At 40.9% G+C, this 18,016-nt stretch overlaps 1 protein-coding gene across 2 annotated transcripts in view; it reads left to right on the top strand.

The window, feature by feature from the left end:
- RNF121 (ring finger protein 121) overlaps nt 1-18,016 on the top strand; it is an 85,879-nt gene that overhangs the window by 26,105 nt on the left and 41,758 nt on the right. For both annotated transcript variants that reach the window (XR_001919226.1, XM_005689873.3), the window contains exons 2-3: nt 9,855-9,892; nt 13,541-13,682. Coding sequence is in view for 1 of the 2 variants with exons in the window: in XM_005689873.3 (XP_005689930.1) it covers nt 9,855-9,892; nt 13,541-13,682 (180 nt within the window). In the remaining variant the exon portion in view is untranslated. The remainder of the gene's footprint in view (nt 1-9,854; nt 9,893-13,540; nt 13,683-18,016) is intronic.

Genomic DNA, 18,016 nt, shown 5'->3' with positions numbered 1-18,016 from the left:
TATTGGATCAGGGAAACCTGGATTGTAATAAATTGCTGGAGGCTCAGTGTGGACAACTCAAAATTAAAAACTCTGCAGGTACTTATAGTTATTCAGGGCCCCCACAATAACCTTCCAGGTATCTGGCAGGTTCTTACATTGAGTATTGAGAAAAATCCCTTTGTGCTTTTGTGGGTGGCAGGGCAGGGAAAGAACCTTTTAAAAATACTACAGAGCATTCTGTTCTTCTTAAGATCTGCCATCAGGGGAAACTGTTTAACTATAGTCTAACCTTTTGGGGGTTTTATCAGAGCCTGACTGATCTAGGGGAAAGAAAATACCCATCTCTAACCAGTTCTAGCTTTTCGTGTTGGATAGGGAAATCCCCAGCTCCAGTCCTCTTAAGCCATTGTGCCCCACCTAAGAGGGGTGGATGAGGCACTGAGAAGCACTTGTGAAGTTCACATTCCACAGGCACAGACTCACTAAAAGACTGAAACCCAGTCATGGAACTGTGGGAGGCTGCTCCTCCCCAGCATCCTACCACTACAGTCAGTCAGTTCAGTTCAGTCGGTCAGTCGTGTCCGACTCTTTGCGACCCCATGAATCGCAGCACGCCAGGCCTCCCTGTCCATCACCAACTCCCGGAGTTCACTCAGACTCACGTCCATCGAGTCAGTGATGCCATCCAGCCATCTCATCCTCTGTCATCCCCTTCTCCTCCTGCCCTCAATCCCTCCCAGCATCAGTCTTTTCCAATGAGTCAGCTCTTCACATGAGGTGGCCAAAGTACTGGAGTTTCAGCTTTAGCATCATTCCTTCCAAAGAAATCCCAGGGCTGATTTCAGAATGGACTGTTTGGATCTCCTTGCAGTCCAAGGGACTCTCAAGAGTCTTCTCCAACACCACAGTTCAAAAGCATCTACACTACTAAAGCCCTATTTATAGAAATTCCTTTTACCTCATATATCAATCATATCGAGCTGTCAGAAAATTGCAAGATATACTAAAAGGCAAAACACACACTTTGAAGAGACAGGCCAAGTATCAGAATTAGACCCATCTCTGGCAGGGATGTTGGAATTACTAGACCAGGATTTTAAAATAACTCTTGATTACTGTGTTAGGCTCAAATGGATAAACTAGACAACATGCAAGAACAACTGAGCATTATACGCAGATAAATTTACATTCTAAGAAGGAATCAAAAAGAAATGTTTAGAGATCAAAAACACCGTGACAGAAATGAAAAATGCCTTTGATGGGCTTATCAATAGAATAGATAAAGCTGAAGAAGGAATCTCCGAGCTTGAGAATATTTCAGTAGAAACCTATTTAAAAAAAAAATGACTTGAAAGAAACAGAATATCCAAGAACTGTGGGACAGCTACAGAAGGTGTGCTGTTATGGTCTGAATGTTTGTGTTCCCCATAAATTCATATGTTGCAATCCTAACCTTAAAGGTATTGGTGTTAGGAGATGGGGCTTTTAGGAAGTGATTAGGTCCTGAGGGCAGAACCCTCATAATTGGAATCTTGTACTCTTACAATAGGGGCCCCACAGAGTTTCCTAATCCCTTCCAGCTTGTGCTTGATCCTGGATTTCCACCCTCCAGAAATGTGAGAAGTAAATGTTTGTTGTTTATAAGCCACCTAGTCAGTGGTACTTTGTTATAGCAACCTGCGTAGACAGAGACAGATGCATCATGGGAATACCAGAAGGAGGAGGAGAGAAACAAATATTTTAAACAATAATGACTGGGAATCTCCCCAAGTTAATGTCAGACACCAAACCACTGATCCAGGAAGTTCAGAAAACACCAAGCAGGATAAATGCCAACACTGGGCCTCCCCTCCCCCCACTACATCTAGGCATATCATTTTTCAAATCATAGAAAGTCAGAGACAAAAAAATCCTGAAAGAAGCCAGCAGAGAAAACACTTTACCTATAGAAGAGCAAAGACAAACCCCCATCAGCCTAGATTTCTGTATCCTGAAAATCAGCCTTCAAAAGAGGAGAAATAGGGTCTCCCTGATGGTCCAGTGGTTAAGAATCCACCTGCCAATGCAGGGGACACAGGTTCAATCCCTGGTCTGGGAAGATTCCACGTGCTGCGGAGCAACTAAGCCGGTGCACCACGACTTCCGAGCCCATGCTTCACAAGAGAAGCATGCACATTAAGAAGCCTGTGCACCGCAACTAGAGGAGCCCCAGCTCACTGGAACTAGAGAAAGCCTGTGTGCAGCAACAAAGACCCAAATAGAAAATTAAATTTAAAAAGACAGACAAAAATAGAGCAGATTTGTTGCTAGTAGGCTGTCTTGCTTCCAGTGGCACTAGTGGTAAAGAATCCACCTGCCAGTGCGGAGATTCAAGAGACTCGGGCTTGATTCCTGCATCAAGAAGGTAGCCGGAGAAGGAAATGGCAACCCACTCCAGTATTCTTGCCTGGAAAGTCCCATGGGCAGAGAAGCTTGGCGGGCTACAGTCCACAGTGTGGCAAAGGGTTAGACATGACTGAGCGCACGCAGAGGCTTGTCTTGTAAGAAATATTAAAAGTTGTGTAGAGAGAGGGTAATAAGAGGGGTCAGAGCCTCAGGTCTACCTAAACAAAGGAAAAGCGTTGGAATGGGAGTAAGTGAAAGTAGACTGAAAAAACGTTTACTTTACGAATTCTTTTTTTAATTGTAAATTTTATTGTATCTTAAATGTCATTTTCCACATGTTCTTTGCTAATATAGAAATATAACTTCTGTGTATATGTTTGTATTCTGCCACCTTGCTGAACACTGTTATAGAATTTTGTTTTCATAGATGCTTTGGGATTTTCTTTGTAGGCCATCATGTCATCTGCAAATAAGGGACAGTTTTATTTCTTTCTAATCTGTACCTTTTATCACTTTATTTTGCTGGCCAGAAACTTCAGTATATTTTGAATAGTAATGGTGAGGGTGGACATCTTGACATTATTTCTGATCTTAGGGGAAAAGCATTCAGTCTTTCACCATTAAATATATAAGCTATAGGAATTTTGTAGTTGTTCTTTTAATTCACAAGTTGTTGATTGATATGACAGTGAATAGTTTTTTTGAAAGTTGTAATACTGACACTGTATTTGACTGCATATGTTTATGTGTGTGTATGTGTATTTATGGATAAGTGAAATGAATGAAAGCAATGATACAAGGGATGAGAGGAGGAATTAAGATTATTTTGTTGTTATAAAGTACTCACACTATCTGTGATGTGATACAGTATTATTTGAAAGTGGATTTTACTATTTATGTATACTTCAAATTCTAGAGCAACCTCTAAAAGAAGTAAAAATAAAAGTATAGGGAATTCCATGGTGGTCCAGTGGTTACAACTCTGTGCTTTCACTGCTAATGGCCCAGGTTCAATCCCTGGTTGGGGAACTAAGATCCCACAAACTGCACAGCATAGCCAAAAAAAAAAAGTATAACTGATAAGAAAGGAAAGGAAATGTAATCATATAATATTCTCAGTTAAAACTACAAAAGGCAGAAAAAGATTAGAAGACAAAAATAGGAACAGGTAAGGGCAACACATAGAAAGCAGTAACAAATATGTAGTAGATATTAATCCAACTGTATCAGTAATCACTTTGAACATTAGTTGTTTAAATGCATCAATTAAAAGAGATTGTCAGGAAAAAAGATTGTCAGGGACTTCCCTGGTGGTTCAGTGGTTAAGAATCCATCCTCCAGTGCAGAGGGTGCAGATTAAATCTCTGGTTGGGGAACTAAGATGCCACATGTGTGTGTGTGTTTTCAGTTGTGTCCGATTCTTTATGACCCCGTGGACTGTGGCCCACCAGGCTGCTCTGTCCGTGGAATTTTCCAGGCAAGAAATACTCAAATGGTTGTCATTTACTCTTCCAGGGATCTTCCCAACCTAGGGATTGAACCCATGTCTCTTGCGTCTCCTGCATTGGCAGGCAGATTCTTTACCACTGAGCTACCTGGGAAGCCCAAGATCCCACATGCCACAACTAAGACCTGACACAGCCATAAATAAATACACAATAAAGAAATAAAGGACTGTTATCCAAAATACAGTCCATGGGGTTGCAAAGAGTTGGACACGACTGAGTGACTTCACTGTATCACTATATATCACTATCCAAAATACACAAAGAGCACTTTCAACTCAGTAATAAGAAAACCTGTTTAAAAAGTAGGCTAGAGACTTTAACGTACTGCCCACCAAAGAAGATATATAGATAGAAAATAAGTGTATGAAAGATGTCCCCCCTCATGTAGTCAGTGAAATTCAAATTAAAACAGCAATGAGATACCACTACACACCTATTAGAATAATCAGAATCTGAGACACTGACACCACCAAATACTGGGAGGATGTGGAGCAACAGGAACTGTCATTCCTTTCTGGTGGGAATGCAAGATAATATCTTCCATCAAACTTTGGAAGACAGTTTGGCGGTTTCTTGCAAAACTAAACTTACTATTACCATACCATATCCAGAAGTTGTGCTCCTTAATATATCCCCAAAGCAGCTGAAAATGTATGTCCATACAGAAACCTGTACACAGATCTTTATAGCAGCTTAAAAATTGCTAAAATTTGGAAGCAACCAAGATGTCTTTTCCTTCCCAGGTGGCCCAGTGGTAAAGAATCTGCCAGACAGTGCAGGAGACAAAGAGACACATGTTCAATCCCTACATTGGGAAGATCCCCTGGAGTGGGAAATGGCAATCCATTCCAGTATTCTTGCCTGGAAAATTCCATGGACAGAGGAGCATGGCAAGCGGTAGTTCCGGGGGTTGCAGAGTCTGGCATGACTGAGTGACTAAGCACACACACAGAGTGTCTTAGTAGGTGAATGGATAAATAAGCTATGGTACTTCTAGACAGTGGAATTTTATTCAGTATTAGAACAGAAATGAGCTATTAAACCATGCAGATATGTGGAGGAATATTAAATGCATGTTACTAAGTGAAAGAAGCCAATGTGCAAAGGCTGTGTACTACATGATTTCAACTATATGGAAAAGGTGATACTATGGAGACTGTGAAAAGAGCAGTGGTGGCCAGGGATTAGGGAGGATGGAGGGATGAATTAGAGGAGCACAGAAAATTTTTAGGTCGGTAAGACTACTCTGTATGATATTCTGTTTATGGATATGTGTCCATAAGAATGTTGTTTGTCCTAGTCCATAGAGTGTACATCAGTAGTGAACTCTGAGGTAAACTATGGACTTCGGGTGATGATACGTCAATGTAGGTTCCTTAGTTGGCACAAAGGTACTTCTCTGATGAGAGATGTTGATGAAGGAGGCTATGCATATTGAGGACCAGGGAGCATATGGAGAATTCTGCTTTCCACTCCGTTTTCTTGTGAACCTAAAAGTGAAGTCGCTCAGTTGTGTCCGACTCTGCGACCCCATGGACCGTAGCCTACCAGACTCCTCCATCCATGGGATTTTCCAGGCAGGAATACTGGAGTAGGTTGCCATTTCCTTCTCCAGGAGACCTTCCTGACCCGATTGAACCTGGGTCTCCTGCACTGTGGGCAGACGCTTTTCTGTCTGAGCCACCAGGAAAGTTTGTGAACCTGAAACTGCTGGGAAAAGTCTATTTTTAAGAAGTGGACGAAGGATCTGGGTAAATTTTTCTCCAAAGAAGATATGTGAATGTCTGATAGTCATACAAAAAGGTGCTCAACATCGTTATACATCAGAGGAATGCAAAATCAAAATCACATTAATCTACCATTTCACACCCAGTGCGATGCTTCTTACCAAAAAGATAATACCCAGTGTTGTCAACAATGTGGAGGAATTGGGACTCTCATGCACTGCTGGTGGGCATGTGAAATGGTCCAACCGCTGTGGAAAACAAGGTGGCAGTTCTTCCAGAGGTTAGGCATAGAGTTACCGAATAACCAGACCATTCCACTACTAGATATATGCTCAGGCAAAATGAGGTCACGTCTGTATGAAAACTCGTAAGTGAATGTTCATAACAGCATTATTTATAATAACACAAAGCTGCAAACAGTGCAGATGCCCATCAGCTGATGAATAGGCAAAGAAAATATTGTATATCCATATAATATAGTATTATTTGGCAGTGAAAAGGAATGACTATAGTACCTGCAGCAACACTGAAAATATGCTAAGTGAAAGAAGCCATTCTCTAAAGACCACAAATTGTCAAATCTCATTCATATGAAACATCTAGAATAGGCAAATGTGTAGATAGAGATCGAAATTAAATTAGTGGTTTCTTGGGCTGAGGGATGTTGCAGAGTGATGGCTGACTGGTACATGGTTTCATTTTGAGAGTGGTAAAAACTGTTCTAAATTTAAATAGCAGTGATGGTAGCACAACTCTGCATATACTAAAAACATTGAATAGCACATTTTAAATGGGTGAATTTTATGCTGTGTGAATTAGATCTCAGAAAAGCAGTTAACAAAAGCAGTTCAGGTGTGTGGAGGTGTGTGACTATAGGACAGACTGACTGTGAGTGCTGGAATGCGATAGCAGTGTGTTCATGTGCATGTGAATTACCTGGGTATCTTATGAAATGCAGCTTCTGATGCAGGAGGTCTGGGATGGATTCTGAAGCCTCTGTTTTTAAGCTCTCAGGGTTCTGATGCTTCTGGACTGTGGATCATGCTCAAAGCAGTAGAGGATTTTTTTTTTTTTTCCCTTCAGTGAGTGGGGTCAGTCTAATGGGCCTTTCTGGATCCAGGAGGATTTGGCTAGCATTTTGCAGGAAGGCAGAATGTGGTTTGGTGGAAGAGAAAGGCTGAAGGGACAAACTAATCAGTCTGTGTAGACTTAAGAGACCCCAGAGTACCAGTATTTGTAGGGGACAGAGGCCTGCTTGTGGGATTACACTGGTGGATCCATCTGTGTTTTGCACCTGAGAAAATATATCAGTCAACCGCAGATCATTTTCCATTTTTGTGAAATTTTATCTTGTCCTCTGCCTGACATTTTTGGTTTAACTTCTTTCAAATCTGGACTTTGGTAGATTTACGTAACTAGAAGCTTTGTGAAATCCTAGGAGAGGAGTGATTGGTTGTCAAAAAGACATTCTGTGTATGAGTCTTAGGAGTGGAATATAGGCCTATCAATCCTGCCCTGAGAGCCTGCATAATTAGCTACCTGAGCCTGGACAGGGGACCTGAACGACTTACTGCTTGGCCCCAGATGAATAAACTCATTAGTGAGGGAGAAAATACAGATGTATTTCTAGGGTACAGCTTACTTACAGAATAGCTTATAGCTCTCCTTGTTTTTCCACTTGAGCTAGATGACTGGTTTGGATGTAATTTTTAAAAGCTTTTGGTTCAGGATGGAAATATTAAAGCCACATCATTTCTTGACTCTTAGCATTACCCGACTCCAGTACTCGTGCTACTCCATGAAATGCTAAATGGCCTTCTAAGGACCAGGTCTAGTCTCGGTGTAAGAGCTTGCCCTTCTGAGCTTTCCCTGAGGCTCTGAAAGCGTCACTTCCCTGTGCTTCACCAACATTCAGTTCCCTGGCCTCTCCAAGTATTTTGTAAAATACACTCAGGAGATTCAGGTTCGAACCCTAGGTTGGGAAGATTCCCTGGAGGAGGGCATGGCAACCCACGTCTGTATTCTTGCCTGGAAAATTCCGTGGACAGATGACTGTGATGGGCTGGTCCATGGGGTTGCAACGAGTTGGACATGACTTAGCAACTGAGCACGTACGCTCCTAGGAGGAAAGGCAGTGAAATCACTTGCGATATAATACTAGTATATCCTCACAGCCCCACAATGAAGTCAGAAGACAATCTCTATTTTCCAGTGAGAGAAACTTTAAGGCACAAACAGTAACACGCTTGGGCACTATCTCACAGAGAGGTGTCCCCATGCCTGGCCCAGTTCTCTGAATCTTCCTTGTTTCCGTTCAACAGACTTGTCTTGCTTTTTTGAACGTGTAGTTGTATTGTGTTGTGTTGTTTTGACATGCAGTTTTTTTAAGCATGATTTTCTAGATGCCTCCAGAAAATGAATACTTATTTCCCAGATGCTCATTAGGTATTTTTCAAGTGTTTGTTTACATCCTCATTTAAGCATCTCCAGGTAGGATGCTGGTTTGTCAGCAGGATGCTGGTTTGTCAGCATACTTACGTATTACCCTATTGGAAGGAATTCTGTCCAATTCCATAAGTACTCATTGAGTGTTTAATATATGCTCAGCTCTGCTATTCTTGAAAGACACAAAAGCAGTGTATTCTCCTTAGCTCTGTGAGATTCTCTAGGATGGGAGCGAGATAAACATAAGCAGGACTTGGACTAGGGTGACACGTGCAACGTGCAGGGCACAGACATGAGGGAGGCACTCACTGCTAAGGTCATGCAGGTGCAGGGTCAGTACCTGAAAATGTGTGCCTCTGTAAATTTTGAGTCCTCCATGCCTTGCTTATATCACCCTGGCCCTGGCCCTGGATTTAAGCAGCAGTTAAATCACTTGGAAAACATATCTAAGATAATGTAAGACTGTGGTTCTGAATTGTCTGCTCAGGTACCACCCGGCTGGGCCTTTCCATTTCCTGCATCTACTTGTCCTCTCTTGGAGAGGACCTCTGTCCTTCCAGGGAGATGAAGGACTGAGTCAGGTCACTTGAATAAATTTCGTGAGACAGTGTAAAGTAGGACAAAGAGGTGGTTGATTTCATTACCTTGGTTGGCTGGGGAAAGCCTTGGGATATTGTTTCTCCCCTCCTCTCTCTCTTCTCTTCTCCCTTCTCTTCTATCCCTCCCCTCTTTCTTTTTCTCCCTTTCCTTCCTTCCCTAGATGGGGTATGTAGAAACCAGAAACCCCTCCCTAAGCAATGGTGAACATTCCCAGTGCGCACACATAAAACATGCATGGTAAATAGGTATCAGTTTACTTAGTAGTAGAGTGGTGTTCTGCCCATTTTACTTCAAACATTCCACTTAAGGTACTTTTCTGAAGTTATTAGCGGAACAGTGGGAAACTGGGTCTTGAACTTCATAAGTACTGAAGGAATATTTGTTGATTGATTCCTTTGAGTGTTTATGAGGGCTTTTCTTCTCTACATCAAAAAGCATTTTCAGCTCAGTTCATTGTAAGAATGTATTGAGTGACTTATGTCCTGAGGTTTGGGTATTCTTCCATATGGCTACAAGGGAGTAGAAGACTCAAGCTCTGAACTTAAAGAATTTAGTATTATTCTGTTGTTGTTCATTTGCTCCGTCGTGTCTGACTCTTTGTGACCCCATGGACTGCAGCACGCCGCTTCCCTGTCCTTCACCATCTCATGGAGTTTGTTCAAACTCCTATCCGTTGAGTCAGTGATGCAGTCCCACCACTGCTGTAATTCTAGAGCAGTGGTTTTCACCTGGGGGCAATTTTTCATCCCCCAAGGGACATTTGATAATATCTGTAGACTTTTTTGGTTGTTGTATCTGTGAAGATGTTACTCGCATCTAGTGGGTAGAGGCCAGGGATGCTGCTATATATTATGCAATCTACAGAATCCCCTCTTCCCAAACAACCCAGAGAATTAACCAGTCCCAGATTATCACTAGTGTCCAGGTTTAAGAAATCCTGCTATAAAAGGATAAGACTTAACAAATAGAACTAGAGCTTTGTGGTTGGAAGGTCATACCACTAGCTGATAGCAGAGCAGGAACTGATGCTTAGTCTAATGAGGCCAATTAGAGTCAAATGGTATTACATGACAGAGTATTTTATCTAGCTTCATATCCCACAAATCCTGATTTATACTTTTAGCTCTAGCAAATGTGTGATCCCTGTATGTTGGGCAGGAACAGTTCTAAGACAGTAATGGATGTTTATGGTGGTGTCTTTCTACAGGTGGATATGTCAGAACTCTCTCCAGAGGAGCAATGGAAGTAAGTGTGACAGAACGGGCCCCTCATGGTGGGAACCATAGATTAATCCTACTGATAGAGTTGTACACCTACCCTTTTTGCTTCCTTGTCTATGGGAGACAGTGACCTGTGACGAGGAGGACAAGTCATTTGAGATCTTTCCCAGTATTTGAGTCACTCCTGGGTAGCTCCTTCAATCTTTGGGAGTAAATAGATAATTGTACCAAACCATCCATCTGGGTTTGAATACTACTTCAGCTGTTTCCTAGTGATGTGATCTTGGGCAAGTTTACTTCATACTATATTAGTTTTTCCAATTTTTAAAATCAGGAAAATTACATTACCCATAATAGAGTTGAAGATTAATAATTGTGAAATTCTTAGAACACTGCCTGGCATGTGGTAAGCTTCCAGTAAGTGTTACCTGTTTTGAGGATGGTTATCATCATTAGCATCATCATTATCTGGGAACCAGGGCAGAGAGCTCTGTTTGAGAAAATGGGAAGTGTATTTTCTGATCTCACATCTGCTACTAACTTGCTTTGTAACCAGAGTGAGTCAACAAATATCTTATTGTCATTATTTCTCCTCAGTAAATGAGTTTCAGCTTCACAAGGTAGCTGACCAATGAGCTGAAATCAACCCAGTGAAGTTTTAATAGTGAGAAAAAAGCACTTCATTTAGAGGAAAACTATTGATGATAAAAATATAGAATGGCAAAGATAGTGACTCATATGACAAGATTTTAGGTGACTTTAAGTGTAATACACACCAGTTGTATACCCGAGCTACCAAAATATTCCACATTTTGGAAGGTGTTCATTGAAAGTATTCTATCTGCCTTAAGAGAAGTAACAGTACTACTGTGTTCTGTTTTGCTGAGTCCACACTGACTGTATTGTAAATACTGCATATTAAAAGATCTTTAGCTAAATACATCTAGAAGGCATTCAAAATTAATGGTCTTCACATTATGTTGTATGCATCATGTTTAAAAGATCTAGAACTGTTGGCCTAAAAGGGCCCAGGAAAATGGTGGTAGGAACAGGATTTTTTTATGTATTTATATTTGGTTGTGCTGGGTCTTCGTTGCACAAGCAGGAGCTACTCTCTAGTTGTAGTGGGTGGGCTTCTCACTGCAGTGGCTTCACTTGTTGCGAAGGATGGCTCTAGGCCATGGACCTCGTAGTTGCAGCTCCAGGACTCTAGAGTGCAGGCTTAGTAGTTGTGGTAGACAGGCTTAGTTGCTTCGTGGCATCGGGGTCTTCCCAGATCAGAGACTGAACCTGTGTCTCCTGCATTGGCAGGTGGATTCTTTACCACTGAGCCACCAGGGAAGCCTGGTTTTGTTTTGTTTTTAAATACTATTATGATAAATATTTGAAGGGCAGCATTGGGAAAGAGAGAGTGGATATGTTCCAGAGCATAGGGTTAGGTCTGAAGTATTGATGCTGTAGTAAGATAGATTTTATCTCATTATCAGAAACATCATTAAAATAATTGTGGTATATTGGGACTTCCCTGGTAGTCCATTGACTAAGGCTCTGTGCTCCCAATGTGGGGAACCTGGGTTCAATCCCTGATCAGGGAACTAGTTCCCACATGCCGCAACTAAGATCTGGGGCAGGTAAATAAATACTAAAAAAAAAAAAAAAATCATGGTATATTGTGAGATACTGAGCTTCCTGCTTCTTAAAGCATTAGAATTTTATTCCTTCATAGGCACACTACTAAGAATGTATCAGACACTGCTGGTTCTAAATAGGTTACTTTAAGAGGCATATATTCTCAGCCAGTGGAGGTATTCAAACACAGGATTGCAGACTTGAGCTAGATGATTTCTATTTTTTCCTCAATCCTTTCTTTGATTTCTTGTACACATTCAATCAGTTATATACTGTCTGAGAACAGTATACCTTTTATTGTCTTTATAGCTCCCCACAGTCCTTAGGTTTTTAAATATCCATTGCCCTTTTAGTTTGGGCAACAAATAAACAATCCTGTGAGGGAGGCAGAAAAGATACAGACTCCTTTTGATAGATGAAGAAATTGTGGTGAAGAGATGTACATTTTCTTGGCTAAGACCACATAGGTGTTTCTGAACCTAAGTTTCTGACTCCTCCCCATATTAATATATTTTGTCAGATTCTCCCACCTAGGATAAAAATTTATGTAAATGAACCCTTAGGTACTGTGGCTGCCTGGCTGGCTGACATTTGGCTGCCTACTAAATCTTCCAACTTAACATTTTATTATATGATGAAAAATCTCATATACAGAAAAGTTGAAAGAATTATACACTGAACACCTTGTACCTACCACCTAGAATCTACAGCTAACTTTTTACTGTATTTCTTTATGATTTATCTGTCTATAATACATCCCACTGGTTCTTCTTGTTTAGTCTCTCATTGCCCTTGGGGAATTCCATGAAGATACATACCATTTATGTTGTCCTTTCCCTTTCTCCCTGATACCCTCGGGTATGGAGAACTTGCTGGAGATGGAAATGGCAACCCACTCCAGTGTCCTTGCTAGGAGAATCCTATGGACAGAGAAGCCTGGCAGGCTACAGTCCATGGGATCGCAAAGAGTTGGACACAATAGAGCGACTAAACCCCCACCGTCACCACCATGGAGAACTTGCACCAAAGCTTCACAGGTTATATTTGTATTCAGTTTTCTAATTCCTTTATTTCTCTCCCTTAGCTGACTCTGACCCAGAATGGTAGGATTGACTTTTCTGTTCTCAGAGGAAGTGTTTTGCCTGTATTGGCCAAGGGAGTCTGCCAATCCTCAAGACAAGAGAATGCCAGCCTTGGATTAAATAGGAGTTTCTAGCTTTTCTCTCCTGAGCCCTTGAAGAGACTATTTACCTCTGGATACTGATAGTGAAGTCACTGTTGGAGTGGTATAAAGCTGAAGCAGTTCACATTTTTCAGGCTTTAGTCTTAAGGATCTCTGATCCTGACAGAGAGGGTAGGACAAATAAAGCAAGACTTTAACCCTGAAATTAGCACACATTTGCAACATTATTCCTTTATTGGTATCATAAATATCATTGAATAAGAGTATGAGCCTTTATGGCTGTGACCTTCTCTCTGGGTTACTTTTCTCCTTCCAGTGACAGGTTGAAATAGGACCAAAATGGAAAGGAATCCGCTGTTCCTACCATTTGGGGTAGGGAGCAGGCCACCAACCTTTAACCCCATATCTAACCTTGGTGACTGGAGTCCCTAGAACCCCTGTTCTATCTCAGAATTCCTGTCTTCTAAGGCATGTGTCTTTCTAGCACCTAATTTGTACAGTTTATAAGAGTATGTTCTGGACTTCCTTCATGGTCCAGTGGTTAGGAATCTGCCTGCCAATGCAGGAGACGCAGGTTTGATCCCTGGTCTGAGAAGATTCCTCATGCCTTGGAATAACTAAGCCTGTGTGCCACAGCTACTGAAGCCTGCACACTGCAACTGGAGAGTAGCCCCCACTCACCACAACTAAGGAAAGCCCGCATGCAGCAACAAAGACCATGTGCAGCCAAAAATAAAAAAATTTATTACTTTTTAAAACAGTGTGTTCTGAGCTATAGACCAGTGGGTATCCCTGGAAAGCACTGCCCCTTTATCACCATACCATCTCTGACCTAGCTCACTGCATCTGTTTGGCTTTCAGGATCGAGCACGCACGCATGCATGCCAAGCATCGCGGCCATGAAGCCATGCATGCTGAAATGGTCCTCATCCTTATTGCTACTTTGGTGGTGGCCCAGCTGCTCCTGGTGCAGTGGAAACAGAGACATCCCCGCTCCTACAATGTAAGCCACTTTGCTCATTTCTTTGGTTGCCAGTCATCAAGAGACTCTTCTTAAGTATTCGAGAGTCCAGCCTAACCCAGGTCTCATGTAGGCAAGGAATCAATAATAATAATAAACTGTGTGTGAATAGTGTGTGGTGAATGTGCCTTTAAGGGACAAGTGATTCAGATGGTGAAAACTGGGCTAGAACCTGAACCTGCTTTCTTGGCCAGAAAAGGTAGGTCCTTCCTTTTAACATTGTGGGGTAAATTCATGAAGGAACTATTCATCAGGAGCTATTCAAATAGATTAGAAAGACCAGGCCTCCAGTGAATCTTTAGATTAATATTTTAAAAAGGCACTGACAGTGGGGAGGCAATGTAGCAGGTGATGAGAAGGCAGGGTCAGAGTTAGAGAGACCTATAAAGGTACTAATAGAGGAAATGAGGAACAAAAAAACATACAAAATCTATAGCTAAATGGCAGAAATAAGTCCTTGCTTATTAGTAATTACTTTAAATGTAAGTGAATTAAATTCTCCTTTAAAAAGGCTGATTGTCAGATTTTTTTAAGATAACACATTATCCATCCATATACTGTCTGTAAGATACTCTAGATAACAAAGAAACGAGATAAAAGTAAAAGGATGGAATAAGATATTTCATGCAAATGATAACTGAGAAAAAGCTGGTGACTCTTGAATATCAGACAAAATAGAATTTTAAATCAAAAAAGGTACACGAGATAAAAAAGGACATTGTTGTTCAGTCACTAAATCATGTCCGACTCTTTGTGATTCCATGGACTGCAGCATGTACCAGGCTTCCCTGTCCTTCACTGTCTGCTGGAGTTTGCTCAGATTCATGTCCATTGAGTTGGTGATGCTATCTAAACAATTTTATCCTCTGCTGCCCCCTTCTTTTGCCTTCAGTCTTTCCTAGCATCAGGGTCTTTTCCAGTGAGTCAGCTCTTTGCATCAGGTGGCCAAAGTATTGGAGCTTCAGTTTCAGCATCAGTCCTTCCAGTGAATATTGAGGGGTAATTTCCTTTAGGATTGACTGGTTTGATCTCCTTGCTGTACAAGGGACTCTCAAGAGTCTTCTCCAGAACCACAGTTCAAAGACATCAATTCTTTGGCACTTAGCTTTTTTATGATCCAACTGTCATGTCCATGCATGACTACTGGAAAAACCATAGCTTTGACTATACAGACCTTTGCTAGCAAAGCGATGTCTCTGCTTTTTAATACACTGTCTAGGTTTGTCATAGCTTTCCTTCCAAGGAACAAGCATCTTTTAATTTCATGGCTGTGGTCACCCATCCACAGTGATCTTGGAGCCCAAGAAAATAAAATCTGTTACTGCTTCCAGTTTTTCCCATCTATTTGCTGTGATTACATATTGATAAAAGGTTCACTTCAGCCAGAAGATACAACAATTATAAACATATATGCAGCCTAACAAAGGAGTTCCCAGATCCGTGAAGCAAAAATTAACAGAATTGAAGGGAGAAACAGATGGTTCTGTAGTAATAGTTGTAGAGCTCAGTACCCCACTTCCGTAATGGATAGAATAACCAGATAGAAGACTAACAGATAATAGAGGACTTGAACAATATTATAAACCAATTAGACCTAATAGACATACACAGCACACTGTACCCAACAACAGCAGAATACATGTTCTTCTTAAGTGCACATAGCCCATTCTCCAGGGTAGACCATATGTTAGGCCACAAAGTAAACCTCAGTAAATTAAAAAACATTGAAATCACAAATGCAGCTACTCTGGACGAGGGCATGGCAGGTAGTACACTGAATTCTTTTATAACTATTATTGTAGAAGTATTTAACCTTTTCAAGTATAACAACCCTTCTTTAACATAAAAAACTGGGCAAGCATCCACATGATGATAATTATTCTTTGAAAGAATATGTAAATACATATATTAGTAATCAGTTCAGTTCAGTCACTCAGTTGTGTCCGACTCTTTGCAACCCCATGGACTGCAGCATACCAGGCCTCCCTGTCCTTCACCAACTCCTAGAGTTTACTCAAACTCATATCCATTGAGTCGGTGATGTCATCCAACCATCTCATCCTGTGTCATCCCCTTCTCCTCCCATTCCACTGTTTCCACTGTTTCTCCATTTGCCGTGAAGAGATGGGGCCAGATACCACGATCTTAGTTTTCTGAATGTTGAGCTTTAAGCCAACTTCTTCACTCTCCTCTTACTTTCATCAAAAGGCTCTTTAGTTCTTCTTTGCTTTCTGCCATAAGGGTGGTGTCATCTGCATAACTAAGGTTATTGATATTTCTCCTTGCAATCTTGATTCCAGCTTGTGCTTCATCCAGCCCAGCATTTCTCATGATATACTCTGCATCTAAGTTGAATAAGCAGGGTGATGATTATTTATGTCAAGGAGCCTTGACGTACTCCTTTCCCTATTTGGAACCAGTCTGTTGTTCCATGTCTAGTTCTAACTGTTGCTTCCTGACCTGTGTACAGATTTCTCAAGAGGCAGATCAGGTGGTCTGGTATTCCCATCTCTTTCAGGTAATAGCAATTACTAATTCAGTAAATGTCAGTAATAGCTAACATTTATTGAATTCTTACTATGCCAGCCACTGTTCTAAGCATTTTACATATATACCCCATTTAATCCTCACTATAATCCAATGAATACTGTTGCCTCCAATTACAGATAAGGAACTGAGACAGAATGGCTAAGTAACCTGCTCTAGTGGTAAAACCATTATTTGAACCCAGACAGTTTTACTCCAGAGCTTTTAGTTTTAAACCCCAAATAATTCTTTTTCTCTAGTATGTGCTTTTTCAGACCTCTTATAATGTGGCCAGAGATGTCCAGGGGTCTGTAACCCACAGGATGGGAACTGCTAAACTATCTTTTAACCCTCCTAATAGCCCTTGAGGTAAGTGCTGTGAACAAACTGAGATCCAGAGAGTTCAGGCATGCAGGAGAAACTGATTGATAAAGACATGATTTGAATCCAGATCTTCTGTTTCATGTTTCATAGTTTTGACTGTGCTTCTGGAAAGGATTTTCTATCGGGGGAACCAAAGGATAATCTAAAGCATAGGAGGAAGAGAGACTAATTTTGCCTTTGAGCTGGCACATGTTCCAGACATTACTGGCACATAGCCACCTCAGGTATTGTCATGTACCTCAAGTAGAGACGTCTGTATTTTCAGGTGATAGTGCATGGAATGACCACGTGACACCAAGGCTTTTTGAACTAGGCACCATCCAACAGACAAAGCTGTCTGGGTGGAGCTTGATGTCTAGACCCTGTTAGGCTTCACCCTGCCATGTGAGATAAGTCACTTGTTTCTCCTTGTGTGCTTACAATACCTATTCTATAAAATGGGGATTATCAGGATAGTTTAATTGAACCTAGAAACTAAGAAAAATCTTAAGTCAAATGTCAAGTGAACCCACTTTGCATTTCTGTGCTTGTATTTAGAAATGATTATATAATGTTAGCTTATCTGCAGAGATTTTTGAAAATCTCTGAAGAATTGAAGATGCATATATATACTGCAGTGTCTTTTCGTATGTATTTTTTTAAAAAGCAATGACGTCCTTACTTAAAACAGTATTTTAAGAAAAAAACCTGATGCAGAAAATGAGAGGATGCTCTGCCTGGGCTGGTAACCCTCACCCCTCTACTTTCTCAAGAACATATATAGGACTCATCAGTGTGTTAGAAAACCACTAATGTGCCATTCACTAGTTAATCCTTAATAGGAATGTGATTGTAAATTAATGAGGCCAGTTATATAAGGAAATGCACAGTCATCTCATTACTTATTGCCATGCACTGTAAACATTATGCTGAAGTTTGTTGGTGAGAGGACATGCCAGCATTATAGCATGTCTTGCACTGAGAAACTTAAACTCTTATCTTTAGAAAATTGGAAGAGGAAATCTGCATGTCCTGCTTTATGCTGCTCTTATTCAATAATTATCTATATTGGTTTTGTTAAAACTTTGATTAACTTGGATACAGTGAATATTTTTACTGCTTTAAAATACTAACTTTGGAAGAAGAAAAATTCCAAGATGTATGTACACAGTGGCATCTCCTGTCCTTTTTCAAGCTTATCAGAAGTTGGAGCTGTTTGCCTTGCAGCAGTAAATACACTAAGTGAGACTGTCTGACTTGATTAGCCAACGCTCCTGCTTCCTGGCTATCTGACTTTGTACTTCTCTGAGACTCAGTTCTTCTTGTCTCTAAATTGGGGTCATAATGTCTATCTCATGTGTTGTAGAGATTATATAAGATCACATGGCAAAGTATTTTGTAAACTCCAAAGCTAATGTTAGGGACTT

Source organism: Capra hircus, chromosome 15 (genome assembly GCF_001704415.2).
Source record: "Capra hircus breed San Clemente chromosome 15, ASM170441v1, whole genome shotgun sequence".
Lineage (NCBI taxonomy): Eukaryota > Metazoa > Chordata > Mammalia > Artiodactyla > Bovidae > Capra > Capra hircus.
The sequence above is the reverse complement of the archived record's forward strand: the minus strand, read 5'-3'. Positions and strand labels throughout refer to the sequence as shown.